The 27,015-nt window shown below is 36.5% G+C and overlaps 1 protein-coding gene across 2 annotated transcripts in view; it reads left to right on the top strand.

Annotated features, from left to right (window-relative positions):
- ATL1 (atlastin GTPase 1) overlaps positions 1-27,015 on the top strand; it is an 82,193-nt gene that overhangs the window by 32,459 nt on the left and 22,719 nt on the right. For both annotated transcript variants that reach the window (XM_044229837.1, XM_044229838.1), the window contains 5 exons: positions 10,836-11,083; positions 13,469-13,603; positions 14,060-14,164; positions 16,140-16,190; positions 18,312-18,368. In XM_044229837.1, the coding sequence (XP_044085772.1) occupies positions 10,836-11,083; positions 13,469-13,603; positions 14,060-14,164; positions 16,140-16,190; positions 18,312-18,368 (596 nt within the window). The remainder of the gene's footprint in view (positions 1-10,835; positions 11,084-13,468; positions 13,604-14,059; positions 14,165-16,139; positions 16,191-18,311; positions 18,369-27,015) is intronic.

Raw genomic sequence — 27,015 nt, 5'->3', positions numbered from 1 at the left:
GATTTGCCTGTTTGGGGAGTTTCATATAAATGGAATCCTACAGCATGTGATCTTTTCTGACTGACGTCTTTTATTTAACATTGTGTTTTCAACACTCATCCTTGTTGTAGCATACATTGATCCTGAATTTCTTTTTATTGTTAAATAATATTTCATTGTATGGATATATTATATTTTGTTTATCAATTTATCAGTTGGTAGGTATCTGGGTTGTAGCTTATCTAAATGCATATTTTTATATGTCAGTATTTATTAGCATAAATATATATATAGATTGATGGTTATGATAGGCTTCAGATAGGAAGCCTTTCTTAACTTCAGATGAGATACAAACTAATGTCTATATATTTATAAACATTTAACAGATTCATTCTATTTTTTATTCATTCTGTTACTTAATAAAAAATTATTTCTACATTTTAAATGATTTTTTATCAAAAAGGAATACTTGATATTCCTCTTTGCCTACATTGTAATGAGATTTCATCCCATAAACCATTTCATTATTTTATAGTCATGGTTCAGATATTTGTTTTATTTTACAGCATACTTACATCACATTAATTATATAATCTCCTTTTTCTTTTCTTTTTTTAAAAAGATTTTATTTATTTGACAGAGAGAGAGCGAGAGAGGGGGAGCAGCAGAGGGAGAGGGAGAAGCAGACTTCTCGCTGAGCAGGGAGCCCAGTACAGGGCTCGATTGATTCCAGGACCCTGGGACCATGACCTGAGCCAAAGGCAGACACTTAACCAACTGAGCCACCCAGGTGCCCCTATAATTTCCCTTTCCTTCATTAAGTCTATATGTAGCTCTCCAAAGTCTGAAGGATGTAAACTAAAAGTTTGGAGCTGTCTGTTTCATTCATACCTAGTACACAAAGGTAGAGTTGAAAAGGATAATCATATACAAACATCTACTGAAGTCTTTTTTTCTTTCTCTCACCCCCAGTATTTACTCTGTTGCAGATCATTTCAGATCTGTGCTTGTCTAAGTCTGTTGGTATGGCCCCTTACCACCTTCCCAACCTGCTCCACCCATACCACACTCCTTCCTGTTCCTCAAGCGTGCCAAACACATTCTCCTTTATTTCCCTTTTGTTTTCTACTTTGACCCAATGCTTTGTTTAGAAGTGTGTTGTTTAGTATCCACATATTTGTCAGTCTTCTCACTTTCCTGTTGTTGTTTTCTAGTTTCATACCATTGTGGTCAGAGAAAATAGTTGGCATGATTTCAGTGTTCTTAAACTTGCTAAAGTTTGTTTTGTGACCTATAATAGGAGCTGTCTTGGAGATTGTACTGTGTGCATTTGAAAAGAGTATGTATTCTGCTATTGTTGTATAAAATATTCCTTATGTTTATTGAGTCCTTTTGTTCTAAAGTGTGTTCTATTTCAATATCTGCTCTTGTTTTTCTATCTGGATGATCTATCCATTGCTGATAGTGGAATAGTGAAGTCCCCTACAATGATCTTATTGTTATCTATTTCTCCTTAAGATCTGTAACTATTTGCTTAAATTTTGGTGTTTGGTTCTTGGGAACATAAATATTTATGATTTGATACACTGTCCTTTTTATCTGTATGTATTGGCCTTCTTTGTCTCTTATTAACCTTTTTTTGACTTGAAGTCTTTTTACTGGATGTAAACATGACTATTCCCACCTTCTTTTTTTTTTTTCCATTTGCTTGGAATAGTATCTTCTATTCTTTCGCTTTGAGCCTGGTGTATCTTTAGAGCTGAAAGGAATTTCCTGTAGGCAGCATATAGTTGGGTCTTATTTTGTTGTGTTTTTACTCCATCTAACCCCTCTGTGCCTTTTATTTGGTGAGTTCAATTCATTTATATTATAGATATGCAAGGATTCACTATGGCTATTTTATCTTTTGCCTTCTGGTTATTTTTCTCTCCACTGTTTCTTCTTTCTTCTATTTCTGTCTACCTTTATAAGTTGGTAATTTTCCATAGTGCTCTCCTCAGTCTCCTGTTGTTTTTTTATGTTTTTATATCACTGCTTTAGATTTTGTTATGTGCTTACCATGAGGTTTACATAAAACATTTCATAGATTTAAATAAGTCTTTTCTCAGCTCATAGCAATTTATCTTCATTCACCTCTAGAAGTTCCATCCTTTTATCCTTCCTCTTATTTTTGATGTAAAAAAATTTTTTTATGCTATGATTTCATTACCAAGCTCTACACCCAATGTGGCACTTGAACTCATGACCCCAGAGTAAAGTGCCTCATGCTCTACCAACTGAGCAAGCCAGGTGCTTAACCTGAATCGCCTCTAGATTCCTATCTTCTAGCTTGCTAATTCTCTCTTCCATCTGATCTCTCTTTCCAGTGCATTCTAACTCATTCTTCATTTCATTTACTGAGTTCACCAGCTTCAGAATTTCAGTCTCTTTGGTAAATAAAGCACTCCTTCTTTTCATTGTTTTTTTTTTTTTTCAAAGACTTTATTTACCTATTTGGAGAGAGAGAGAACATGGAGGGAGAGTGAGAGGGAGAAGTAGACTCCCCACTGAGCAGAGAGCCTGATGTGGAGTTCAATCCCAGGACCCTGAGATCATGACCTGAACAGAAGGCAGATGCTTAACTGACTGAGCCACCCGTGTGCCCCTATTCATGAATTTTATTTCTGAGATCATTATATTGCCTTTCTGAGTTTTCTTGTAGCTCATTGAGTATCTCCACAAAAGCACTTTTTCTTAGAGATTTATTTTATTTGAGCGAGAGTGAGAGAGAGAGCAAGCACGAATGGGGGGAGAGGCTGAGGGAGAGAATCTTCAAGCGGACTCCCCGCGAGCATGGAGCGTGATGTGGGGCTCGATTCAGGGCTTGATCCCACCCATGAGATAATGACCTAAGCTGAAACCAAGAGCTGGACACTTAACTGACTGACCCTCCCAGGCACCTCTGTAACAGCAATTTTGAATTCTTTATCAGATCATAGTATTCCATGTCTTTGGGTTTGGTTGCTGGAAAATTGTCATTTTCTTACTATAATACCATATGACCATGACTTTTTTGTGCTGTTTGATGAAAACTGCCTCTGCTATCACATTTGAAGTTACAAATACCTTTCTCATTTAGGCAAGGTTTTGTTTGCTTTGATTTCAGCAGTTCAACAGGTCTGGTAATTAGGAGTCTTCCTTTGTCTTCCAGAAGGTGGCACTATAGTTCAAGTTTTTTGTTTCCATTACAGTGATGTCTATGTCTCTGTGTGTATCTATGTGTATGTATATATGTGTATGTACATATATATGTAAAGCTGGCTGGGGGGAATAAAAAAAAGGCGGCAGCTTTGGGGGAGGTACTCAACACTTGGGATTTTGGGTGTGCCCATGCCTGGAGGCCAGCCCAATAGGGATTCCTTAAATGGAGGAGGTGGGGATCCCAGAGGTCCTAGGTGGTTCTTTTGCCTGAGACAAACAACAGGAGACATTTTCCTTCAGTTCCTACTTCTCTTTCCTTTCCCTCCCCCCATTCACTGCAGTCTTACCTCAGAGAGAGCAAAGGTCCCCCCAGCTGTGGAATGCAGAACCAGCCTGGCAGACCCCCACTCCCTGCCTTTATCCTCCACCTCTTTAAAGGCTTGTACTTGGTCCCAGCTACTGCACTTGATGCTGGAGGCTCTATAGCCCTAGGCTCCATGGCTTTTTCTCTCTCCCTGCAATCTCCTCTGCAGTCCAGTCCACCCACTTTTCGGTGCATAGATAGATGGATCTCTTGGGTGTCCTAGTAAGCTGTGGAAAGGCCTGTTCGTTCTTTCGATCTTTCTTTCTCCTCTTCCTCCTTCTTCTTCTTTTGGTTACAGATGTCCAATTACTTGTAAATCAGAGAGGAGAGAAAAAAGAAAGGACTCATGTCACCATGTTGCTGATGCCGTTCTCCACATATTATCTTTTAAATATCTGTAGGATCTGTAGTGATTTCCCTTACCCCCTTTTCATATTTGAAATTGTTGATTTGTGACTTTTTCTTCTTATTTTCTTTTATTAGTCTTAGATTATTAAATCATTCTTGTTCATCTCTATTCCCAGTTCATTGGTTTCTGACATCTTTATTCCTACTTTTTCTTTTCTTTGAATTTAATGTTATTCCTTTTTTCACTTAAGATGAATTTATATTGTGCTTTTTCAAACATCTTTTCTACTGTAAATTTCAAGCTTAAATTTCTTCTAAGCAACTTTCTGTTATATCATATTTCACTATTTCTGTATAAATATGCTATTACAGTCCAACCTACTGATTCTAACATTTATATAGAAAGATCCAAAATTGCCCCAACTGATAATAATTAGGAGATAGGAGACAGGCTTGCTCTACTACATGTAATGGCTTTTCATAAAGCTGTTTGCTTAAGATAGTGTATATTGTTGCTGATGAATGGACCAGATTCATTAGATTATTTAGTTTACAACATATTTTAATTTCCATTATGATATTTTTGTTTATCTATAGGTTATTTAGAAATTTACTGTTTAATTTCAAAATATTTAGGGATTTTCTAAATATATACTTATTTCTAGTTTAATTTCTCTATTGTCAGAGAACATACTTTTTGCAGTATTTTAGAAATTTGAAATGTGCTTAGATTGGTATATGAACCAGTACATGGTCTATTTGGCGAATATCCCATATGAACTTTAAAAGACTATATGATTTTGTAATTATTAGATGTCAATTTGGTCAGGCTGGCTAATTATGCTGTTTAAATGTTTTATATCTTTGCCTACATTTTGTCTGAAATTTTAGACAATGGAGAAAAATTCTTAGAAAGATAAAATGCACCAAAAAATTTCTGAAGAAATTCAAAACTTTATTAGTACTAATGTCACTATTGTATCTTTAGTATTAATAAAATTGAGATAACAGTTAAAAATCATCTCACAAAGAAAAGAGCAGGTCCAGATGGTTTTAAAGCAAAATCTATCAAAATTTCAAAGAACAGTTCACCCTAATTTTTTGTTACAAACTCGTTTTGAAGATAGAAAGGGAAACATTGCTAAGTCCTTTTATAAAGCTAATATAACTGAGTATTAAACTAGCCAAAGACAAAAATGAGAAAGGAAAATGATAGACTCAATTCATTGGTGAATATAGATGCACATTTCCTAAACAAAATTTTACCAAACTGTATCAATAGTATATAAATATTGTACCCTGAAAATACTAGGTTTAATAAAAAATGTAAAGCTGTATTACTCACTACATTAACAGAGTGGTGGTGGAAAACCTGGTGATCATCTCAACAGATACAGAAAAGATATTTGATAAAATTCATTTTCATTTATGATTTTTGAAAACTCATAGTAAACCAGTAGAGAAGTTTCTTAATAAGATAAACTTATCTAAATGTCTATCAGACACATGAAAAAATGTTCATCATCATTAGCCCTCAGGGAGATTCAAATTAAAACCACATTGAGATATCTCCTTACACCAGTTAGAATGGCCAAAATTAACAAAACAGGAAACAACATGTGTTGGAGAGGATGTGGAGAAAGGGGAACCCTCTTACACTATTGGTGGGAATGCAAGTTGGTGATGCCTCTTTGGAGAACAGTGTGGAGATTCCTCAAGAAATTAAAAATAGAGCTTCCCTATGACCCTGCAATTGCACTCCTGGGTATTTACCCCAAAGACACAGATGTCGTGAAAAGAAGGGCCATCTGTACCCCAATGTTTATAGCAGCAATGGCCACAGTCGCCAAACTATGGAAAGAACCAAGATGCCCTTCAACGGATGAATGGATAAGGAAGATGTGGTCCATATACACTATGGAGTATTATGCCTCCATCAGAAAGGATGAATACCCAACTTTTGTAGCAACATGGACGGGACTGGAAGAGATTATGCTGAGTGAAATAAGTCAAGCAGAGAGAGTCAATTATCATATGGTTTCACTTATTTGTGGAGCATAACAAATAGCATGGAGGACAAGGGGCGTTAGAGAGGACTAGGGAATTTGGGTAAATTGGAAGGGGAGGTGAACCATGAGAGACTATGGACTCTGAAAAACAGTCTGAGGGGTTTGAAGTGGCGGGGTGGTGGGAGGTTGGGGTACCAGGTGGTGGGTATTATAGAGGGCACGGCTTGCATGGAGCACTGGGTGTGGTGAAAAAATAATGAATAATGTTTTTCTGAAAATAAATAAATCGGAAAAAAAAAAGATAAAGTTATCTTCCAAAGCACACCAAACTATAAGAAATATGAACTCAAATATTGGAAGCAGTCCCATTAAAGTAAGGAAGTTATGCTCACTAAAATCAGAAGTTGTGTCCAGGATTCCCTCTGATATTCAACATTGTATAGAATGTCCAATAATACAAGAAAGAAAAAAGAAATACATAAATATTGAAAAGGTAGAAACAGCACTTCATTATTTTTAAAAATTAAATTTATAGGGAATAGCAGTTTCAATATGAGACTGATCTTTAATAGTCAGTTATATTTCTTTATCCAAGCAGTGGCTATAAAACATAATTAAAAACACAACAATGAAACAAGGTATAATTAGGAATAAAATCTAATGTACCTAGCAATAAATCCAAAAAACCTACTTTCCTCAGCACCCCAAATTATAAAAACTTTATTGAAGAGCGATATCTCATGTTTATGGGTTGGAAGACAGTGTAACAAAATTGATTCTTTCCAAATCGATCCGTAAATTTAATGTAGTTTCACAAATTCAACTAACTTATTAATTCCAATATTTATATGGGAAGGGTCAAAATTGCCAAGGCGTGATAATTAGAGGAATATGATCATAATGACGTTTTATAAAGCTATTTCAGGGGCACCTGGGTGGCACAGTTGGTTAGGCGTCCAATTCTTGGTTTTTGGCTCGGGCTGTGATCTCAGGTGGTGATCTCAGTGTTGTGAGATCAAGCTCTGCACAGAGGCTGCTTGAGACGCTTTCTCCCTCTCCTGCTGCCCCTCCCTGCTCTGTGCTCTCTCTCTCTCTCAAATAAATAAATAAAATCTTACAGAAAAAAACTGTTTTGATTAAGATATTATACTATTGGTGCTGATGTAGACAAATTATTTAATAGATCAGAACCAAGAGATTAGAAACAAAGTCATTGTGTGTGTGTGTGTGTGCTGTTTTTCCAACAGCATTTACTCATTTTGTGCCTGTGTCATATTTTAGTAATTGTTGCAATATTTCAGACTTCTGAGTTTGATGACTGTGAAGGGTTCAGAAAGACTTCAGTGGGGGAAGTAACTGAAGATGTGTTGGAAACAGTGTGAGGTATAGAAGTGGAGCATGTAGTGGAGCATGAAGATGGGACTGAGTTGCTGCAACCTTAGGATAAAACTTGGTTGAGTGAGGAGTTGCTTCTTACAGATGAGCAAAGAAAGTGGTTTCTTGAGGTGGAATCAATCCTGGTGAAGATGCTGTGAAGACTGGAAATGACAACAGAGGATTTAGAATCTGACATAAACTTAGTTGGTAAAGCTGCGGAGGGTTTGAGAGAATTGACTTCAATTTGAAGTAAGTTCTATGTGGGTAAAATGCTGTCAAACAACAACTATGCTATAGAGAAACCATTCACAAAAGGAAGAGTTGGTCAATTCAGCAAACTTCATTGTTGTCTTATTTTAGGGAATTGTCACAGTCATCCCAGACTTCAGCACCCATCACCCTGCTCAGTCAGTAGCCATCAACATTGAGACAAGATCTTCCAGCAAAAGGATTACAATTTGCTAAAAACTCAGATGATGATTAGCATTTTTTAGCAATAAAGTAGTTTTAAATTAAGGTATATATTTTGTTTCTTTTAGACATAATGCTATTGCACACTTAATAGACTATGATGTTGTATAAATGTAACTTGTATAGGCACTGGGAAACCAAAAATTCATGACGTGCTTTATGGTGGTGGTCTGGAACTGGAATCTGCAATATCTCCAAGGTATGCCTTCAAACATAAGAGAGGATGTCTATTTAAATATGTTTTAAAAGATTTAAATGAAAGGTTATTTAAGAGCCCAGTTTGGGGCATCTGGGTGGCTCAGTGGGTTTAGCCTCTGCCTTCAGCCCAGGTCACGATCCCAGGGTCCTGGGATCGAGCCCTGCATCCCGCTCTCTGCTCCGCGGAGAGCCTGCTTCCTCCTCTCTCTCTGCCTGCCTCTCTGCCTACTTGTGATCTGTCAAACAAATAAATAAATTTTTTTTTTTAAAAAAGAGCCCAGTTTATTCAAAACTAATACTCTAAAGGGTTGATTTGAGGCTAGGTCATATATCTGATCTGAAGAATTAATTGGTGTATGTTTCGACCTTCTGTTCTTTTGATACAAAGCAAATGAGCCCATTTATATGGTGTCTAAGAGTTATTTTATTTCCCTAAAGAGACAGAATATTATAGTAGAAAGGCCTGGGATGAAAGTTTACATACCTGGGATCTAACCTCAGGTCTACAGTTATTAACTATGTGAACTCGTATCTATCTCTTACTAGTAGGCATGCTTTTGGAAAATTTACATTGCCCAATTCTTAATTTCCTCATGTGTCAAAAATACAAATAATAATGAATACCTTGCTGGAATATTAAAAGGAATAAATAAATAGTAACACAAGAAAGCATCCATGATAGATTTCCTGCTACAGAAATTCCATATCCTTTTCTTGGCAAGGTCAGTTACATCTTTGGCTTTCATTTCCTAATGAAATGAAATGGAATGACAGAAGTGAAAGAGCAAAATGGAAAACACAAGGCCTTTTCTAAGAATTCTCTGCTGTGTCATGTCTGCTAAAGCAAATCACATGGCTGACCCCAGAGTCAAAGTGGAAGGGCATTACGAAGTTACATTATAAAGGTAGTAGATAGAAGAATGTGTCACTAGGCACACTTGTTATTTTGTAATATACCACAAATGCCAGGGTCTAGGGTTCTAAAATTCTTAAATATTAAGGATTAATTCTAAAAGTTGATCTCTGCCGAAACTGACAACTAAATGGAAAACCTTTTTTCCTCTTACATATGAAGAAACTAAACATCAGTTTCGAAATGACTTAACGAGAGAACAAAATTTCTTTGTCTCTATTTTTGTTTTTACCTTTTGACCCTCTTCACCTATTTCTCTACCCACAGCACCCCAATTCTGGCAACCAGTGGCTGTTCTCTGTACCTATAAGTTTGTTTGTTTGTTTATTTGTTTTTAATTCCCCATATAAGAAACCATACATATTTGTCTTTCTCTGTTTGGCACAATGTGCTTGAGGTCCATCTATATTGTTGCAAAGAGCAAGATTTCATTATTTTTTATGGCTGAGTAATAGTCTGTTGTGTATATGTGTGTGTGTGTGTGTGTGCACGCATATATGTACATACACACACACAATAATTTCTTTATCCCTTCATTCATCAGTGGACACTTCAGTTGTTCTTAGACTGTTTCTGTATCTTAGGTAATGCTATAATGAACATAGGGGTGAACACATCTTTTTGAGCTAGTCCTTTCATTTTCTTCATATCAATACCCAGAAGTGGAATTGCTACATCATGTAGTAATTTTATTTTTAATTTTTTCCATATTGTTTTCCACAGTGGTCTTACCAATTTATATTCTCACCAATAACAGAGGAATGCCAAAGGATTCCTTTTTCTCTATGTCCTAGCCAGTACTTGTTCCTTCTCTTTTTGATAATGGCCATTCTAACAGGTATGAGGTGATATGTATTTGGTTTTGATTGCATTTTTGATGCTTAATGATGTTGAGCATCTTTTCATGTGTCTGTTGGACATTTGCATGTCTTCTGTAGAAAAAGTTCTATTCAGATCCTCTGCCCATTTTTAAATTGGATTGTTTAAGGGTTTTTTTGTATTTAGTTGTGTCAATTCTTTATATATTTTGGATGTTAACCCTTTATCATATATATGATAATTCTTTACATACATATGCACGCACATACACACATTTCTGAAAATAGGCAGAAAGTTCTTCTAGGAACACTTAGTTCAATCTATAATCCCAAGGTAGTGACGATGATGGTGGTGATTAACCTTTATGAGTTTACTGTGTGCCAAGCACTGATCTCAGCACTTTACATGTCGTAGCTCCCTTAATCTTTACAACACTCCGATTAATAGGTACTACTAGTAGTTTACATTTTACAGATGAAGAGTTGGGAGATTTAGTAATTTCCCAGGGTCACACAGCTTTTGTTTAAGATCTTCACACCAAATAACTTTTTCTTTAAATCGAATTGTGTCTAGACCCCTTTGCTATGAATTTGAAGGATGTCTGTAATCTGGCCCTATCCAATTTAAGTATCTGTAAATTCCATTGCTATGAGGTATAGTCTTAGACAGTTAAGAACCTAGGATTTTGTAGATAGGATGCATGTAATGAAGGGAGCTGAAAACTGGGTGCTTAGAAACTTATTCCAATTCCAAAAATATGTGATGAGTCCCTGTATGTATTTCCTCCTATGTATGTTCAGTTTTTAAAAATGTTGCAATGATCCTTTATGTGAATAATTTAACTTTTTCTAGGGGATAAGTCATTTTATTCCTGTGCTCCATAAGTAGAATCCTTTCTTTGATTTCCTTTCTCACTCTGCAAACAGATCTTTGCCTTGGAGTATTCTTAAGAATAAAATTCTCTTTGATTTGGTCACATAATCAGAAAGATGAGCTATAAGTCTTTCTGAGACATAAATCTTCCTGAGACATTTAATGACATTCGTATATGTCATTAAAATGAGCATCTTTGATTCCAGTGTGCCCCTGTTTCAGATATTTGAAAATTGAGAAGTATCAGTACATTTCTTGGTATTTGAAGATGATTAGCTGAATAAATTGCTATTTTATTCAACAGGTGGGTTTTCAGAAAAGACATATGAATGGAGCTCAGAGGAGGAGGAGCCGGTGAAGAAGGCAGGACCAGTGCAAGTCCTTATCGTCAAAGATGACCATTCCTTTGAGTTAGATGAAACTGCCCTAAATCGGATCCTTCTCTCGGAGGCTGTCAGGGACAAGGAGGTTGTTGCTGTATCTGTTGCTGGAGCATTTAGAAAAGGAAAATCATTCCTGATGGACTTCATGTTGAGATACATGTACAACCAGGTACATAAAAATGCTTTACAGTTTTCTTGTTTCTGTGTTTGTGTCACTTTGTGTTTTTATTTAGTAGTCTCAGGATTCCCACCTCCGTTTTCACATACACTGTGCTAGAGCCGTTCCAGCTTCAGTGCTCTGGACACTAAACTCCATGGACCACTTTCCCACATTTCCCTTGGAATAGAACTTATTTTTTTATTCTTTTAGAATGAGATGCATCATAGTGATAGGATTATAAACTTTACATGTTAGAGTGTTTAAAATCTATCAAATAGCTTTTATCCTAACTTTTTTATTATAATCATTTCTCCCCAACATTTATTATGACAAATTTCAAGCATGCAGCAAAGTTAAAAGAATTTTACAGTGAAGACCTAGGTATCTGCTGCCTAGATTTTACCATTATCATTCATATTCTTGCTTTATCACCTGTGTCTCCAGCTACTGTTCTCTCTTTACACCCATCACTGCATCTGATTTTTTAAATTCATTTCAAAGCAAATTGCTGACTTTGGCACACTTCCTCACAAATATTTCAACCTGTATCATTATCATATATTTCCATGCTTAGCTGGTTTCTTTTGTTGTAAAATTTACATTACAGTTACATGCACAGATCTTAGGTGTACATTTACTTACTATTTTTTGAAATTTTATATGCCTGCATGGGCCCAACTTCTAGCAAGTATATCTTGCTGTTACCCCAGAAAATTCTTTCCTATCTTTTTCCACTTGATTCTCATCATACCCCACCCCCAAAGACAACCAACAGTGTCATAACATTTGAGACAACAATGTGGCACAGAACTGAGTCTTTAAGGGATCTAGGATGAACCAAAAGCAGGAAGATAACAGAGTCAAGGAACAGAAGGTTGGGAATGGAGAGCATCCCAATATATTTTCTACCCTTTTACCCATAGCAATCCAGTTGCGAATATGGATGTGGAGGCAGAATGGACACACTACCCAAAGAAACTTTGTGTTATGTATTTGTACCATAATTATTTATTTGGGATTGCTCTTTCAAGTTAGAGTATTTTTGAATAGTTTTGTAAAGTTAACTTCAGTATTTTCTATCTCTAGCTTCAGTTCAAACAAATCAAGACTAGAACTGCCAAAATATTTTAGGCTTTGAAACCAAACAGAACTCTTGGCATTCTCTGTTTCTAGCATATCAACGTTAGTATACTACTTAACATGGTTGGGAAAATTAAGTGAACAAAATTAGTCTCCATTCTTTGGGATTATACAGTTTTCATAGTTTTAACTGTGAAATGAGCATTAAAATTAAATGCTCAATAACACTTGTCATGTTGCTTGTGTTAAAGAGCACTTGCCAGATTAAAGTGTAAGAGATTTCTTATGTTTTTGTTTTTCTGCAACACTTCTAGGTTCCTCTCCTCTTTTTTTTTTTAAGATTTTATTTATTTTATTTATTTAACAGAGAGAAATCACAAGTAGACGGAGAGGCAGGCAGAGAGAGAGAGAGAGGGAAGCAGGCTCCCTGCTGAGCAGAGAGCCCAATGCGGGACTCGATCCCAGGACCCCGAGATCATGACCTGAGCCGAAGGCAGCGGCTTAACCCACTGAGCCACCCAGGTGCCCTGGTTCCTCTCCTCTTGCTGTTCACTCCCTCTTTCCCCAATACCAAAGCGTTTGTATGTATTATGACTGTGTATATCCTGACATAATATCCTCTCTCCTATCTTTATATCTTTGTTTCTAGGACGCCCTTCCCAGGTTTGCTCTCCTGGGAAATTCCCAAGCATCCTTCAAATTTTAGCACAAACACCACCTCTCTATTAAGTCTTACGTGACCAAGAGTTAGTTGTTTCTTTTCCTATGCTTTTATTTATGCCTAATGCCTAATATACATGGCAACATACTGGTTTGTTAGCATGTCTGTCTTTTCTTTTTTTTTTTTTTTTAAAGATTTTTTATTTATTTATTTGACAGAGAGAAATCACAAGTAGATGGAGAGGCAGGCAGAGAGAGAGAGGGAAGTGGGCTCCCCGCTGAGCAGAGAGCCCGATGCGGGACTCGATCCCAGGACCCTGAGATCATGACCCGAGCTGAAGGCAGCAGCCCAACCCACTGAGCCACCCAGGCGCCCCAGCATGTCTGTCTTTTCTTTCTTTCTTTCTTTTTTTTAGGTTGTGAGCTTTCTCTGTTCTGGAATGATATCTTTGTATTCCCAGAACCTAAAATAAAATGTAGCAGATAGTGCTCCTCTGTAAAAATATCTTAGATAAAGTAATTGAATCATACAGTAGATGTGAATATATGGTTTCCTTTTGACTATAGTTGGAGAGAGATACGAACCAGAATTGATGTGTCGAAAAAACGGTACCACCTATCCAGTTCCATATCACAGACTTTTTTAATTTATAGGAATCAGTCGACTGGGTTGGAGATTACAATGAACCACTAACTGGTTTTTCATGGAGAGGTGGGTCTGAACGGGAGACCACAGGAATCCAAATATGGAGTGAAATCTTCCTTATCAATAAACCTGATGGCAAGAAGGTATGATGCAAACTTCGAAAAGAAAATTGAGTTTCACTTGCAAGAGTTATCACTTTCCAGGATCCTCAAAAATGATCTTTTGAGAACCAATTTTGGCTATTTGACATGAAAATTTAAAGAACTGGGTAACATCCTATTGTGCATTCGTCTTTTCCTTTCTATTGATCAAGGTGGCAAAATCACAGGGACAATAGAACAACAGATCAGCAAACTAATGTCTATACTTTGTTTCAGTACTGTTTCTGTTATGTCGGATTATCAGTAAAAACTAATCATTATAGTATTCAGCTAGTTAATATTATTAGTTTCTGTGGCACTCATGGCATATATAGAAAATTACCTTTGAAGTATTCATTGATAATGGTTTGCTTTAGTTCTTATGGTATTAAATTTGTAGTAACCCTAATACTGCCCCTGTTCTATAAAATATCAGTGATGTTCTCTACTTGCCTGTAGGTCGCAGTGCTATTGATGGATACTCAGGGAACTTTTGATAGTCAGTCAACTCTGAGAGATTCAGCCACAGTATTTGCACTTAGCACAATGATCAGCTCGATACAGGTATGGAATAAAATAAATCCATTTTGATGGCTGTTTCTTTAACCAAAATTTATGAATATATGTGTTCCTACATACATGTGGTAGTAAGACAAACAACAGAAATGGTAATATGTTATTTGCCTCAATTAGCATACAAGTTCTTAGGATTTCTATAAGAGTAGAATTGTTTTGGTTACTGTTACCTAATTTCTGTTCAATTTCCAAACAGTCTATAGTCAGAAAAGTTTGTATTATCTTATTGATATTTTTTTCCTGTTTAAAGCCTACAATAAACTCAATAATATTAAGTTTTATAATGTATGCAGATAGATACATTGAAACTACCTATCATAAGTTACATTTACTGAAACAAGAATTTTAAAGGCATTTTTTTTTTACATAGCCAGTATAAACATTTCTAAGTATAAAAACATATGCTTTCCCAGCTTTTTTTCTTTTCTAGAGAGAGAGTGTGTGCATGCATGTGATGTGGGAGCGGGGGTTGCTTAGGAGGGGAGGGCAGGGGAAGAGGGAAAGAAAGAATCCCAAGTAGTGTCCACCAGTGTGGAGCCTGATGCGAGGCTCAGTCTCAGGACTCTGAGCTCATGACCTGAGGCAAAATCAAGGGTCAGATGCTTAACCAACTAAGCTACCCAGGTGGGGTTTTTTGTTTTTGTTTTTGTTTTTAGATGCTAGCCCAACTTTTTGAAACACTTATTATACATTTAGATAAGTAAATGTCTTACAAAAATTTTTATCTTTGTGGTACTGGGTGACTCAGTCAGTTGAGCCTCCCAGTCTTGATTTTGGCTCAGGTTATGATCTCAGGGTCCTGACATCAAGCCCCATGTTGGGCTCTATGCTTAGTGCAGGGTCTGCTTGGGATTCTTTCTCTCCCTCTTCCTCTGCCTGTCCCTCTGCTCCTGTGCCAAATAAATAAATACATAAAATCTTAAAAAAAATTTTTTTATCTTCCCTTCCTTTTTTCTTTCTTTGTCTTTTTAAAGTATTGCTTTTGAGGTTATTGTAGGCTTTACAGATTGTCCTGCAAGTCCTTGGAGAGTTTTACTCTAGTCATAGAACTTAGAACATGAAAGATTTTAAGAGAGTTTTTAGATATTTTCTATTCATTAGAAAGAGCAGGAAGAAATAGTGGCCAAGAAACAGATGGTTAAAGAGAGGTGAGATAGTTTAAAAGGTAGGGAAGGCAAAGTGGTTGGGATAAACAAGTCAAGGCTGGAATTATAAGTGAGCAGAGAAAGATTTCTTCATAATCAGCAGTATAAGCAAGCCAATTAAAACAGGATTGACTTTGCCTTTTTAATATTTATTATTTATATTTTACGTGAAGACATTGAATGTTTTCACTGAAAAATCTAAGTCCCTAGTAATGACTTTTTATTAATTAGAAATAATCTGTTATTTAAATAAGTACACAAAGTATGTTCTTTTTGTCAATACATAAACATATAAGCATCCTTAGCTTTTTTTGAAGTTAGCCCTCAAAAAAAAAAAAAGAATGTCATCTTAGTGCTGTGATCTGTTCATGAATTCATGAAGCAGTAATGCATATGTATAAAGATATGAGCCTTATATTTGAAATCTAACTTCAGTATGAGAGAACTATCTATAGTCTTAACTAAATTAATTAATTGTGAAAAGGTCAACATAATTTTTAAGGCAAAATTTTATGTATGGGTTATTCAGATCTAGATTGCTTTTATTCTGGTATGCTTGTAAGAATGATTATTTTATTGACTGCTTAGTCTCCAGAGAGGTAGCTTTGATATTTCTAGAACAATTTTATGATCATTGTACTTTGTCTATTGTCTTTCAAGCTTTATTACTTTCTCAAGGTATTATAAATACCATTATATAAGAATACACTTCAGAGAGTTTGATTTTGTGAACATTGATATTTATAAAAATAAAAAATGACAAAGTAAGTTCTTTGGAGGATGCTAATTATTTTCTCATTTTAACTTTACTTTTTAAGGTATATAACTTATCCCAGAATGTCCAGGAGGATGATCTTCAGCACCTCCAGGTAACAATATGTATACTCTTTTTTTTTTTAAACATATCTGGTCATCTTTTGAGGATATGTAGATTTTGTTGGGCCTTCTTCTACTTGGAAAACTGAATTCAGAAATATTTAGAAACATAAGCAAATTGAAGTTGTCCTATTTCCAGGTTTCTTGTTTCAGCCCTGTATGGTTATGTTCTTTCTAATTCAGTTTTCAAATTTCTTTGTTACTCTAAAGCTACTTACTGTTGGCCCTATATATGTGACTATATATGGCAGATTAGAGAAAAGACTCCTCGATTTAAAAATGACCCAAAATGTGTAGATGACCCAGTTATAAAATAAATAACTCATGGAGGTAAAAAGTACATTTAACCCCCATATTTTACAGATGAGGTAAATTTGGCTGAAAATAGTAAATGACTTGCCTAAACTCATGTGGCTAATTAGTGATAGAGTGGGACTAGAGATCTGGGTATCTCATGGGCTCAGTGCTCCTTCCACTCTTGAGCAGCATTTAAATCTCAAATCAGTAGAAGATGAGATATTTCCTTAAGGTAGTTCACAGCTCTCTGCTGTCTTTCAATGCATGTTATATGGTTACAGAGCAAAACCTATTGTTTCTCTGACAGTTTCCCTCTGCATATTTTATATAAAATTTTGCTTTAAATATATATTCTGTCTTGGCACTAAGAGCCATGTACAAATTTAATAGACAACAAAGGATAATAAAGCAGGGTAACCTGTGATGTTGAAAATCACATTTGGGAGTTCATATCCAGCACTATTCCCAAATATATTTCTAGTATATCACATTACATTTATGACAAATAGGCCATATGCTGAATAATTGTTTCTTATGATAAGTATGATTTATGCTTTAGGCCTGTGTCATAACCTAGCTAATTATTTTCCAAGCTAATGGTATGACAGTGTTCAATACCAGCTTAGGGATTTCTTAAGAAGGCTGATTTTGGATTTTGATATTGAGTAAGTCATCTTTTTCTGAGCGCATTTAAAATTTTTCCTGTAAATGACAACACCTCAGCCTCCTCAGAAAAGATTGTGAATTCCAGTTAGATTAGTAGATGATTCTAATGTGAGTGTCTAATCACTGGACCAGCTGCCTTTTAGCTATGATATTCCAGACTTTCATTGAATCACTCTAATCAGATAGTTAGTTATTACCCTTGGTTTCCTAGATCCTTCTGCAAGAGAGGCAGGGTGGTGCTGTGGGAGCTATCCTAAATGGGCAAGGGGTGGGAGTCCTCTGTATCAGTCCCGCCCCAGCTCTGAGAAACTGCCGTGGCCTGTTATTCTTGTGGATGAAGACTAACCAGCTGGGGAAATCCACTGGGCTGGGCTGGATGAAACGGTCATCAGAGGTCTAATCACAGTCACCCCCTCAGGTCTTTGTTCTCTAAAACCTTACATTTCTGGCAACACAAAAACTGATATGGTTCCTCTCAACTGGGAGCAATTGGAAAGGAGAGAATGTGGTATATCTGATTATATTTTTAAGCCACATGCCTTTATGCGTTTGTAGTAATGCAGTCCATGGTGCCATTAAATTTCCTCAGGCAACAACTTCTGTAAATATGTCCAACATAGTTTGTGGCTCTCTGGTCTGATCTGTGCAAGTTCTGCTTTGAAAGGTTATTTACCATGTTACTTTCTGCCCCATCCTCCTATAAAAAACTGTCCTACATCTTGATATAAAGGTATTAGCCTGAAGTGGAAACTTTATTTTTAACATGTACTTTATGTCCTTAATTTTTTATTTAAAAATTACCGTAATTCTGTTGGGGGTGGGAGGATGGGGTGACTGGGTAATGGCCATTGAGGAGGGCACGTGATATAATGATTACTGGGTGTTATATAAGACTGATGAATCACTGACCTCTACCTCTGAAACTAGTAATACATTATATGTTAATTAATTGAATTTAAATTTAAAAATTTCTGTAGTTCTGCTTTACCTAATACTTAGTTCCTTAAAATTACTTCTGTAACCTTAATAATAGAGTATTATGTCTCAGTGAGGGAAAAAAGAGTGGAAGAAAGCACAGAAGTAGAACTTTGCTGATACTGAAGTTTTTCTCTGTGGTGTTTGTGTGTGTGTGTGTGTGATTTTCCGTCTAGCTTTTCACTGAGTATGGCAGACTGGCAATGGAAGAAATATTCCTGAAACCATTTCAGGTGAGTGGAGTATAAAATGATGGTAAATTCTTATTAAATTTTCTGAAGAGCATAACCAGGTATATTAATTAATTGGGAGGGTCACATTTCTTCCTTTTATATTTCATTCAAGAAGTACTTTGATAACTTTGTTAATGCTATTTGATGCCAAGTAAGAGATTAAAATAAGGAAATAAAAAATTAACAAACTTTTTTTTTAAATGGGAAGATGAAAAGATGAACTAGATATTTTGGTTTCTACAAGAGTATGATCTGTTCTCCCCTAAATCCAACCCTAGAGATGTCACAAAAACAAAAAATTTTAAAAATGATGAATTTGCCAAGCATTAAAGTTAAAAACAAACAAGATTCCTGGGAAAATAGAAGGGGTTACAAGATGCAGCAAAAGCTAAATGAGTACCAGAGACAGGATACTGGGTGGGGGCGAGTTTTTTGAAGGTGTTTTTTTCTTTCTTCCTTCCTTTTCCTTCTCTCTCTCTCTTTCCTTCTTCCTTTCTTTCTTCCTTTCTCTCTCTCTCTCTCTCTCTCTTTCTGTTTTATTTATTTAAGTAATCTCTGCACCCCATGTGGGGCTCAAACTTGTGACCCCAACAGAATCCCATGCTCCTCCGAATGAGCCAGCTAGGCACCCCACTTTTTTCTTTCTTATATATTGACCTGTGTGAACATCACTTGCTTCAGTGCACTGGGTGTCAGAATAGCAACAAGCTCAGCCTCTGCTTGGAAGAGCAGGATAATGTCAGGGCAATATCTGAGCTTGTACTGAGTGGTATAAGCAGGTTATTTTGCAACTAATGCCCCCTTTGCCCCAGCCTTCTTTATAGATCAAGAACCAGGAGATTATAATGAAGTCAAAGAGCCTTAAAAATCTGGAGGAGGTACAGATTTAAACACCAATGACTGCTCACCTGAAGCACGATGGCTTCAGCATAGGCTTATCAGAGGGGCTCAAGCTAAGTCTTAGACTAAATAAAACATGGAAGGGAGGAAGAAAGGGATGGAGGGAGAAAAAGCACCTCTGAAAAGCTTGCCCCCACCCAGTATCCTGTGTCTGGTTCTCATTTGCTTTTGCTGTGTCTTATAACTGTTCTGGTAAGTGACGTTGAGAATGGAGGAGGCTAAGCATGTGTAGGGGCAGGTGGTATATGGCAGATCTCTGTACCATCATTTCAATTTTATTGTAAACTTAAAACTCCCCTAGGAAAATAAAGTCTTAAAACAAAACCATTCAAAAATGTTAAACTGCATAAAGGGAAAATAGGAAAAGGACATAAAGGCAATTCACAGAAAGGAAACGTGAATGGCTAATACTTTTTGAAAGGATGTCAAGTCTCACTGATAATCAGATAAAAATTAAAACAGTAGGGGTGCCTGGGTGGCTCAGTGGGTTAAATCCTCTGCCTTCGGCTCAGGTCATGATCCCAGGGTCCTGGGATTGAGCCCCGCATTGGGCTCTCTGCTCTGCGGAGAGCCTGCTTCCTCCTCTCTCTCTGCCTACCTCTCTGCCTACTTGTGATCTCTGTCTGTCAAATAAATAAATAATCTTATTAAAAAATTAAAACAATAAGATACCATTTTACACTCATAGGCAAAAAGTTGAACATGGGGATAATACCAAATGATAGCTAGGATTTGTGTAAAGAGGAGCACTTGGGCCCTGTTGGTGAAGGTGCAGATTGGAGGAGCTATACTGTGAAGCCGGGGAAATGTATAAGGACAACCAGTGCAGCACTGATAGAGTAGTAGTAGCAGGGAGTGGACAGCAGCATAGGTGAGAAGAGCATTCTGGAATATTTTGCAACATCCAAAGGCAGTGAACCCATTGTTATGGAGTAAGCATGAATAGAGTGTTAAAATCATACAAATTAAGTAAGAAAGAAGTTTGAGATTTGTAACACAGTATTACTTATGATTACTTAGAATGCTCTACATACACAAAAATAACATATACTGGAATAAGTTTGTTTGAGAGCAGACAGTTGAATGGAAGTGGGGATCTGGAAACATACGATAAAGCAAGAAAGGGGCCTTTGCATGGAGAGATGATGGTGTGCTTTCAGTGAAGGAATGTTGGTCTTTCCCTGAGGTCTAGGGAAGGGGGTGGAAAGAAGAGTCCAAGTAGAATAAAAACAGTCCCCGCTTACAATCTTCTTGTGGGCTTACAATACCTATTGGACTCTGTTACCTTTATTTTTTTAAAGGTTTTGTTTATTTATTTGACAGAGAGAGGAGAGCACAAGTAGGGCGAGCAACAGAGGGAGAGAGAGAAAGCAGGCTCTCTGCTGAACAGGAAGCCCTATTCAGGGGCTTGGTCCCACCCCCTCAGATCATGACCTGGGCCCAAGGCAGCCACTTAACCAACAGAGCCACACAGGGGCCCCGAGACTGTTACCTTTAAAAGATAATAATTAGAAAAAAAAAAGATAATAATTAGTCAGGTTGAAAGTTGAAGTATTATATAGTAATTGGGCTATTAGCTTTGATTTTTCTCTTCTCTGAACTTGTTACTCTCCAGATTCATTGGGATTGACTGGGAACTCTGTTGTAAATTCTAGAAAGAATTTTTAAATCTTACCAGCAAAAGTTACTGCCTCTTACACTTTGCCAGATACATTAAAATGAAAAGCGAGTAACCTATGCTTTGATTAGAGAGAGAGAAAGAGAGAGGGAGGGAGGGAGATACAGGGAGAGGTACTGCTTTTGGTAAAAAAAAAAAATAATAATAATAATGAATTGAGAACAAACAATAGAAAAAAAACTTTAGAAGATTATCATTTGTTGGCATACTGGTGGCATTTTGAAATGTCAATGAAAAAAAAATTTTTTTTTTTTGAAATTGAAATGTGAATGTCATTAAGCAGCAAAAGTGGCTTCCAAACTATTTAGTAATATTTAAAATGCAAGCAACCAAATCAAAAAAACAAAAAATACTACATATCATGAAATTAAAAGATAATATGCTAATGTATTCAGATCTCAGAATGTTTAAGATATCGCCAAATAATCCACATGTTTTATTTATTGAATTTTTAAAAGATTTTATTTATTTATTTGACAGAGAGAGAGTGGAGAGAGGGAACACAAGCAGGGGGAGTGAGAGAGGGAGAAGCAGGCTCCCTGCTGAGCAGGGAACCCCATGCAGGGCTCAATGCAGGGCTCCTTCCCAGGACCCTGGGATCATGACCTGAACCAAAGGCAGACGCTTAACGAGTGAGCCACCCAGGCACCCCCACATTTTTTAAAACATCATTAAGACCAATGTTAAAGAAATTACTACCTGCAAAATAATTCACATTTAAATTAGAAAAAATCACAAGAGAAAAAGTTCAAATATAACTTTTAAAACAAAGTTCAATTAATTCATCAAGCTATTTTTAGAGGTCACCACTTCCAACCTTTTCCTCTGTCTCAGAAGGGAGCAGCTTGATTTATTTGGATAAAAGTGTGGAGAAATTTTAAACATTGCCTGAGACTCTAAGATGGGAGGTAATGAAATTTAAAAAATAATAATTTATACTCAAAACTAAATTTAACAAGTTTAAAATAGAAGAATTCTTACCTCTGAAACAGTGAAATTGTAAATAATGAACAAGATCTACCACAGGCAAAAAAAAGGTAAGGGCAATTAGCAAATGAAGTGAATAGCTAATTAACAGATTAATTTGATTCTTCAATCAAAGCCAATTTATATCAAACAAAATATCTGTTGTATTTTAAAATTGTTTTTATGGAGGGCACAGATTGCATGGAGCACTGGGTGTTATATGCAAACAATGAATCATGGAACGCTACATCAAAAACCAGTGATGTACTATATGGTGACTAACATAACACAATAAAAATAAATATAATAATAAAATTGTTTCTAAGAAGAGAACTAAAAGAGAAGTGAATTCAGTTTTAAAGCAGTATTGAAGTGTAAAGTTTAGCCAGTGGTGTGCTGATGAATGTTTACAGCTGGCTGGCAAGGCGGGAGGAGGATTCTGATTCAAAGAATTTACTGATTTCTGAGGTACAAATACCTTTACCATGACTGATATCAAGCTGCCCACGTGATGTCAACTGACTCGTGAAATTCCTCCGACTTTAGCAACTGCTCCTTGTGAGCCCATAAGAACCAGCTCTCCAGTATTTAGCACATGCAGGAAATAGAACCCATCATCACAAGACCTAACACTTGAGGACTGAATTGGTCAGTGGGCACACCCTGGCAGAGGGCATCTATGGGAGGGGAGCTTCTGGGAGCAGAGAAATGGGATGCCATTTCTATGTACATTTGTATGTACAAGGGCTTAGTGACTTAAGGTTTACCTGTAATAGAAAGATAAGAAGGATTAAACCCTAAAAAACGTTCCTGCACACAAATTTTAATTCTCTTCTCTTAGAAGCTTTATTTTGTCCTCAGCTCATATTTTAGGTCTACTTACCTTTATTCTCTGCTCTTCCACCTCCTTAGTGATAAGTACTTCACCTTCTGGATTAGTTAATTCATCCCAATCTTCTCCCATAGCATTTTTATGAACCATTTTCATATGCTTAAAGGCCCTCCAACACCCTAGGTCTTAGAAATAGATTTGACTCACCACACCCACACCCACACCCACACCCACACCCACAAATGATAAGTATGTGAGGTGACGGATATGTTAACTAACCCTATTGTGGTAATCATTTCACAATATATATCTATGTCACATTATCATATTATAGACCTTAAACATACACAGTGTTGTATGTCAATTATATTTCAGTAAAGCTAGAGGGGAAACAGATTTGAATCCTCTTTGTGAGATAAAATGAAACTCAACTTTTCATGTTTCTTTTGGTGGAGATGTAATTATTAGTGAGCAGCTTAGTCCATGCCAGCATTATGGTTAAACTGAAGATTGGTGGAAAATAACATAGAGGAGGCATATAATAATGTATTGTTGTATTAGGACAAACCTCCTGTTTCTCACAATTTCTCATTCAGATTGGGCCTACATGTGGAAAATTGGGAATTATTTTACTATCGTTTAGTTACTTACAATTAAGCACCCTTTATTCCTATGATTTAAAAATGTTCATCTATAAAATAGGTCTTTCATAGTGATTTCAGCCACTTTAAAGCAAAATGATCTTGGTCAAATATCTATGATGACTGTAACCACCTAGCCCTACCATGAAATATGTGACTTCACTGAGAAAAATGAAAGGCTGTTGTTTGCCTGGTCAGGCTGTAAATTAAAGGAGAAGATACGATGGTAGGGCTGAGAAAAAGGACAGCTGTCTGAGAAAGCTACCTTATCCTATGTTCTGCCAAGAGAGTAATTTAGCTGATCTGAAAGCTGTACGAATAAGAATAAATATTCAGCGATGCCTGGGTGGCTCAGTTGGTTAAGCAGCTGCCTTCGGCTCAGGTCATGATCCCAGCGTCCTGGGATCAAGTCCCACATCGGGCTCCTTGCTCGGCAGGGAGCCTGCTTCTCCCTCTGTCTCTGCCTGCCATTCTGTCTGCCTGTGCTCGCTCTCTCTCCCTCTCTCTCTCTGACAAATAAATAAATTTTAAAAAAACTTAAAAAAAAAGAGAATAAATATTCATCTGGCATGTAGAAGCAGGTCAGTGGTATACAGCAGGATTTTCCCAATGTCCATATTTAGGTACCTGAAACGTCTAGAAGGCCTGTATAACAAGAACAATTTATTGAGCATTATTTGTGCCAGGCAATGTGCTAAGTATTTTTCTTATGTTATTCAAATGACACTCACTGTAGGTATATAAAAATAAATAATGTTGTTCCTTTTTTACTCTTTCTCTTTTTTAACTGATAAGGAAACACTGAGGCACAGAGTAGTTGAGGAACTTGTCCCTAGTCACAGAGCTGCTCTTCAACCTATGTTGATAGGTAGGCCACAGGTTCAACACCCCAGCACTCCACCACCCTTCAGTGCCTCTCTTCCTCCCCCTAATCCTAGGCTTCCTCTTCCTCTTCCTCAGCTGTGTCTTGTAGTCTTAGATTTGAATGTGTACATCTCATCTCACTAAATTATAAATACCTTAAGAACAGGAATTTTGTAGTTTACTTTTTTTAGTGGAGTACATCAAAGTTCATACAGCAGATGTTCAATTACTGTTTACTAATGATGCTGTCATATACCTATTTGGAATTGTATATAGTTCACATATAGGTAAATCCATTGGACTCAAATTGAAAGACCTGGATTCAAGGTCTGGTAGAGCTATTACATATTCATTCTAGTATTACCCCTTTACATTTTTAAGATAAAATCCATAAACAGTGTTAAGTCACAAATTGTTGTGAGAGGGTCCAAAATATTTGTACTGGGCATGACCACTTCTTGAACTGCAGAAACACAATCATGAAATTCTCTTTCAGTGGGTAAGGGTAGAGAGTTTCTGAATTGAAAGTATGAGTTGTTAGGGGCACCTGAGGTGGTTCATTTGGTTAAGCATCTGACTCTTGATCTCAGCTCAGGTCTTGATCTTAGGGTCATGAGTTCAAGCCCTGCATTGGGCTCCCCACTGGGTATGGAGCCTACTTAATTAAAAAAAAAAATGTGGGGTGGTAATACAAAACTAACATATCATTAGTTAAGACTAACAGAAAAATGTTAGATGTTTTCAGGTAGCCATAGTGATTGTATATGGTACCTTAAGATTTAAATGTGATCCTAGTACACAGTCTGAAGATGCTTCAAGTAGTTAGACAAGGCTGCAGCTGCTCTGAGGCAAGAGGATAAGCCTTGGCTACTGCTCAGGGGATTGGCCATAAAAAGCAATGAGTCACTGATGTGTGCATGTTGTAATTTAGTACCTGCTTTGGCCTCATTTTTCTATATATGTAAAAAAGAAAGATTTATGTAATTTGGAAGGCACTAATCTGGACTCTTATAGATTCTTCTCCAACTTTTCTGCTTATGTCCTTTGTGATTTTTGTTCAAAGGGATTCTTCAGTCTCTCTCTCTCTTTTTAAAGATTTTATTTGTCAGAGAAGAACGCACAAGTAGGGGAGTGGCAGGCAGAAGGAGAAGCAGACTCCCCACTGAGCAAGGAGCCCGATGTAGGACTCAGTTCTAGCACCCTGGGATCATAACCCGAGATGAAGGCAGTCTCTTTTTGAGTCATACGCACTGTAGGTATTTTTAGCCAATAAAGGACATTGGTTTTTCAAGTGAATTTTTTCTTGCTGTATTTATAGGTGTCCCTATGGATAGGGTCCTGATTCTTAGAGAATAGAGGATATTTTGTTCTTCTTTTTATCTGGAGGGCCATAAATTTGTTTTGAATTCTACTTTTTTTTAACTATTCAAGGCCCTCTGAAAAGTCAGCTATATATTGGAGATTTTTAAATTGACGATTTCTCATTCAAGCTTTTTTTTTCTGATTCCTGTATTTTATGCTTGAGCCCATTAGAAAAGAGAAGACAAGGTTTTTACTTTAGCTATTCAGATACCCAGAGGATTGTTTGAAAATTTCCTGAAGTCTATTTGTAATGTCTATGATTGATCTTTATTTTGTTTACAATTTTGAATCTTTGACCAATTATTCTCTAAGAGAAAGTCTTCTGAAATGGCCTCATATGATGATTTGTCTATTTTTCTTGCCCTCTAAAGGCTATTAAATGTTTTAATTTATCATGGTTGTTGTTATTATTATTATTATTATTTTGAAGAGTTGGGTTGTTTGAATGTTTTCTTGGTCTTTTTTTACCCTATTGGTTTTAATCATTTTTTTCTCTATCTGAGGGATAACAATTAAGTAAACTAGTTGGAAAGGACTAATAGTTCAGGTCAGTAAATAATTAACAAATCCTGAATTATGCAACAAATTTCTGTCTTCTTGGGTTAGAGAAATTTCTTGAAACTCAACTCCAGATCAGAGTTTAAATTCAGCTTCTATAGTGCCTTCTGGTCTAGCAGTTTGATGTTGTTTGGGAGAACGTGGCCAGTCCCTTTCTGCAAAAAGTCCTGCGGAAATCATTCAGGAGGTCAGGGGAAGGAGCAGGAGGGATTGAAGGGATAAAGTGAAGAGAAATCTGAAAGAGATACAAGGAGGTAAGAGAATCAAATTGGATTCGACTTTTGTTTTGAGGTCTCAGTTTACTAATTAAAGAGGCTAACTAATGAGTGTTTGATATTTTATTTTTATCTCTTAATTTTTATAGAGCTCCCCTTAAGTATATTAGTTATTTATTTTGACATGTACAAAGATCACCATAATGACCAGTGTTACTCTGAATTTTCTTGAAAAGGTCATTTATTCTTCTAAGTGCAATAGCTAGGATTATAGTGCCATACAAATAGAAACCAAGCATTTTTCTGGAAGGAGGGTCCAGCTTTGATATATACAAGCCTGCAAAATTTGATCAAAAGTGTGTGCTTTGAAAAGCAACTTGGTTCCTTAGGCCAGCAGAGGTCAGGATAGTGCTGTATAATCATAAATCATTGATCCTGTGTTCTGGACTAAACACAGTGACTCACAGATTGACAAGACTGAGTGTCCCCTTAATAGTTTTGTAGGGCTCCCAAGGCTAAGTTTGACTAATGAGTTTTGTGTAAATTTGCTGCCAGTTTAACAGACCTCCAATCATTAGTCTTTGGGGCATCTTGATTGGTCTGGAGATTTACTAAGTTTATGCATCGATCT

The sequence above is a fragment of the Neovison vison genome, chromosome 13 (assembly GCF_020171115.1).
Source record: "Neovison vison isolate M4711 chromosome 13, ASM_NN_V1, whole genome shotgun sequence".
Taxonomy (NCBI): Eukaryota; Metazoa; Chordata; class Mammalia; order Carnivora; family Mustelidae; genus Neogale; species Neogale vison.
Note: the sequence above shows the minus strand (reverse complement) of the source record. Positions and strands in the feature narration are given on the sequence as shown.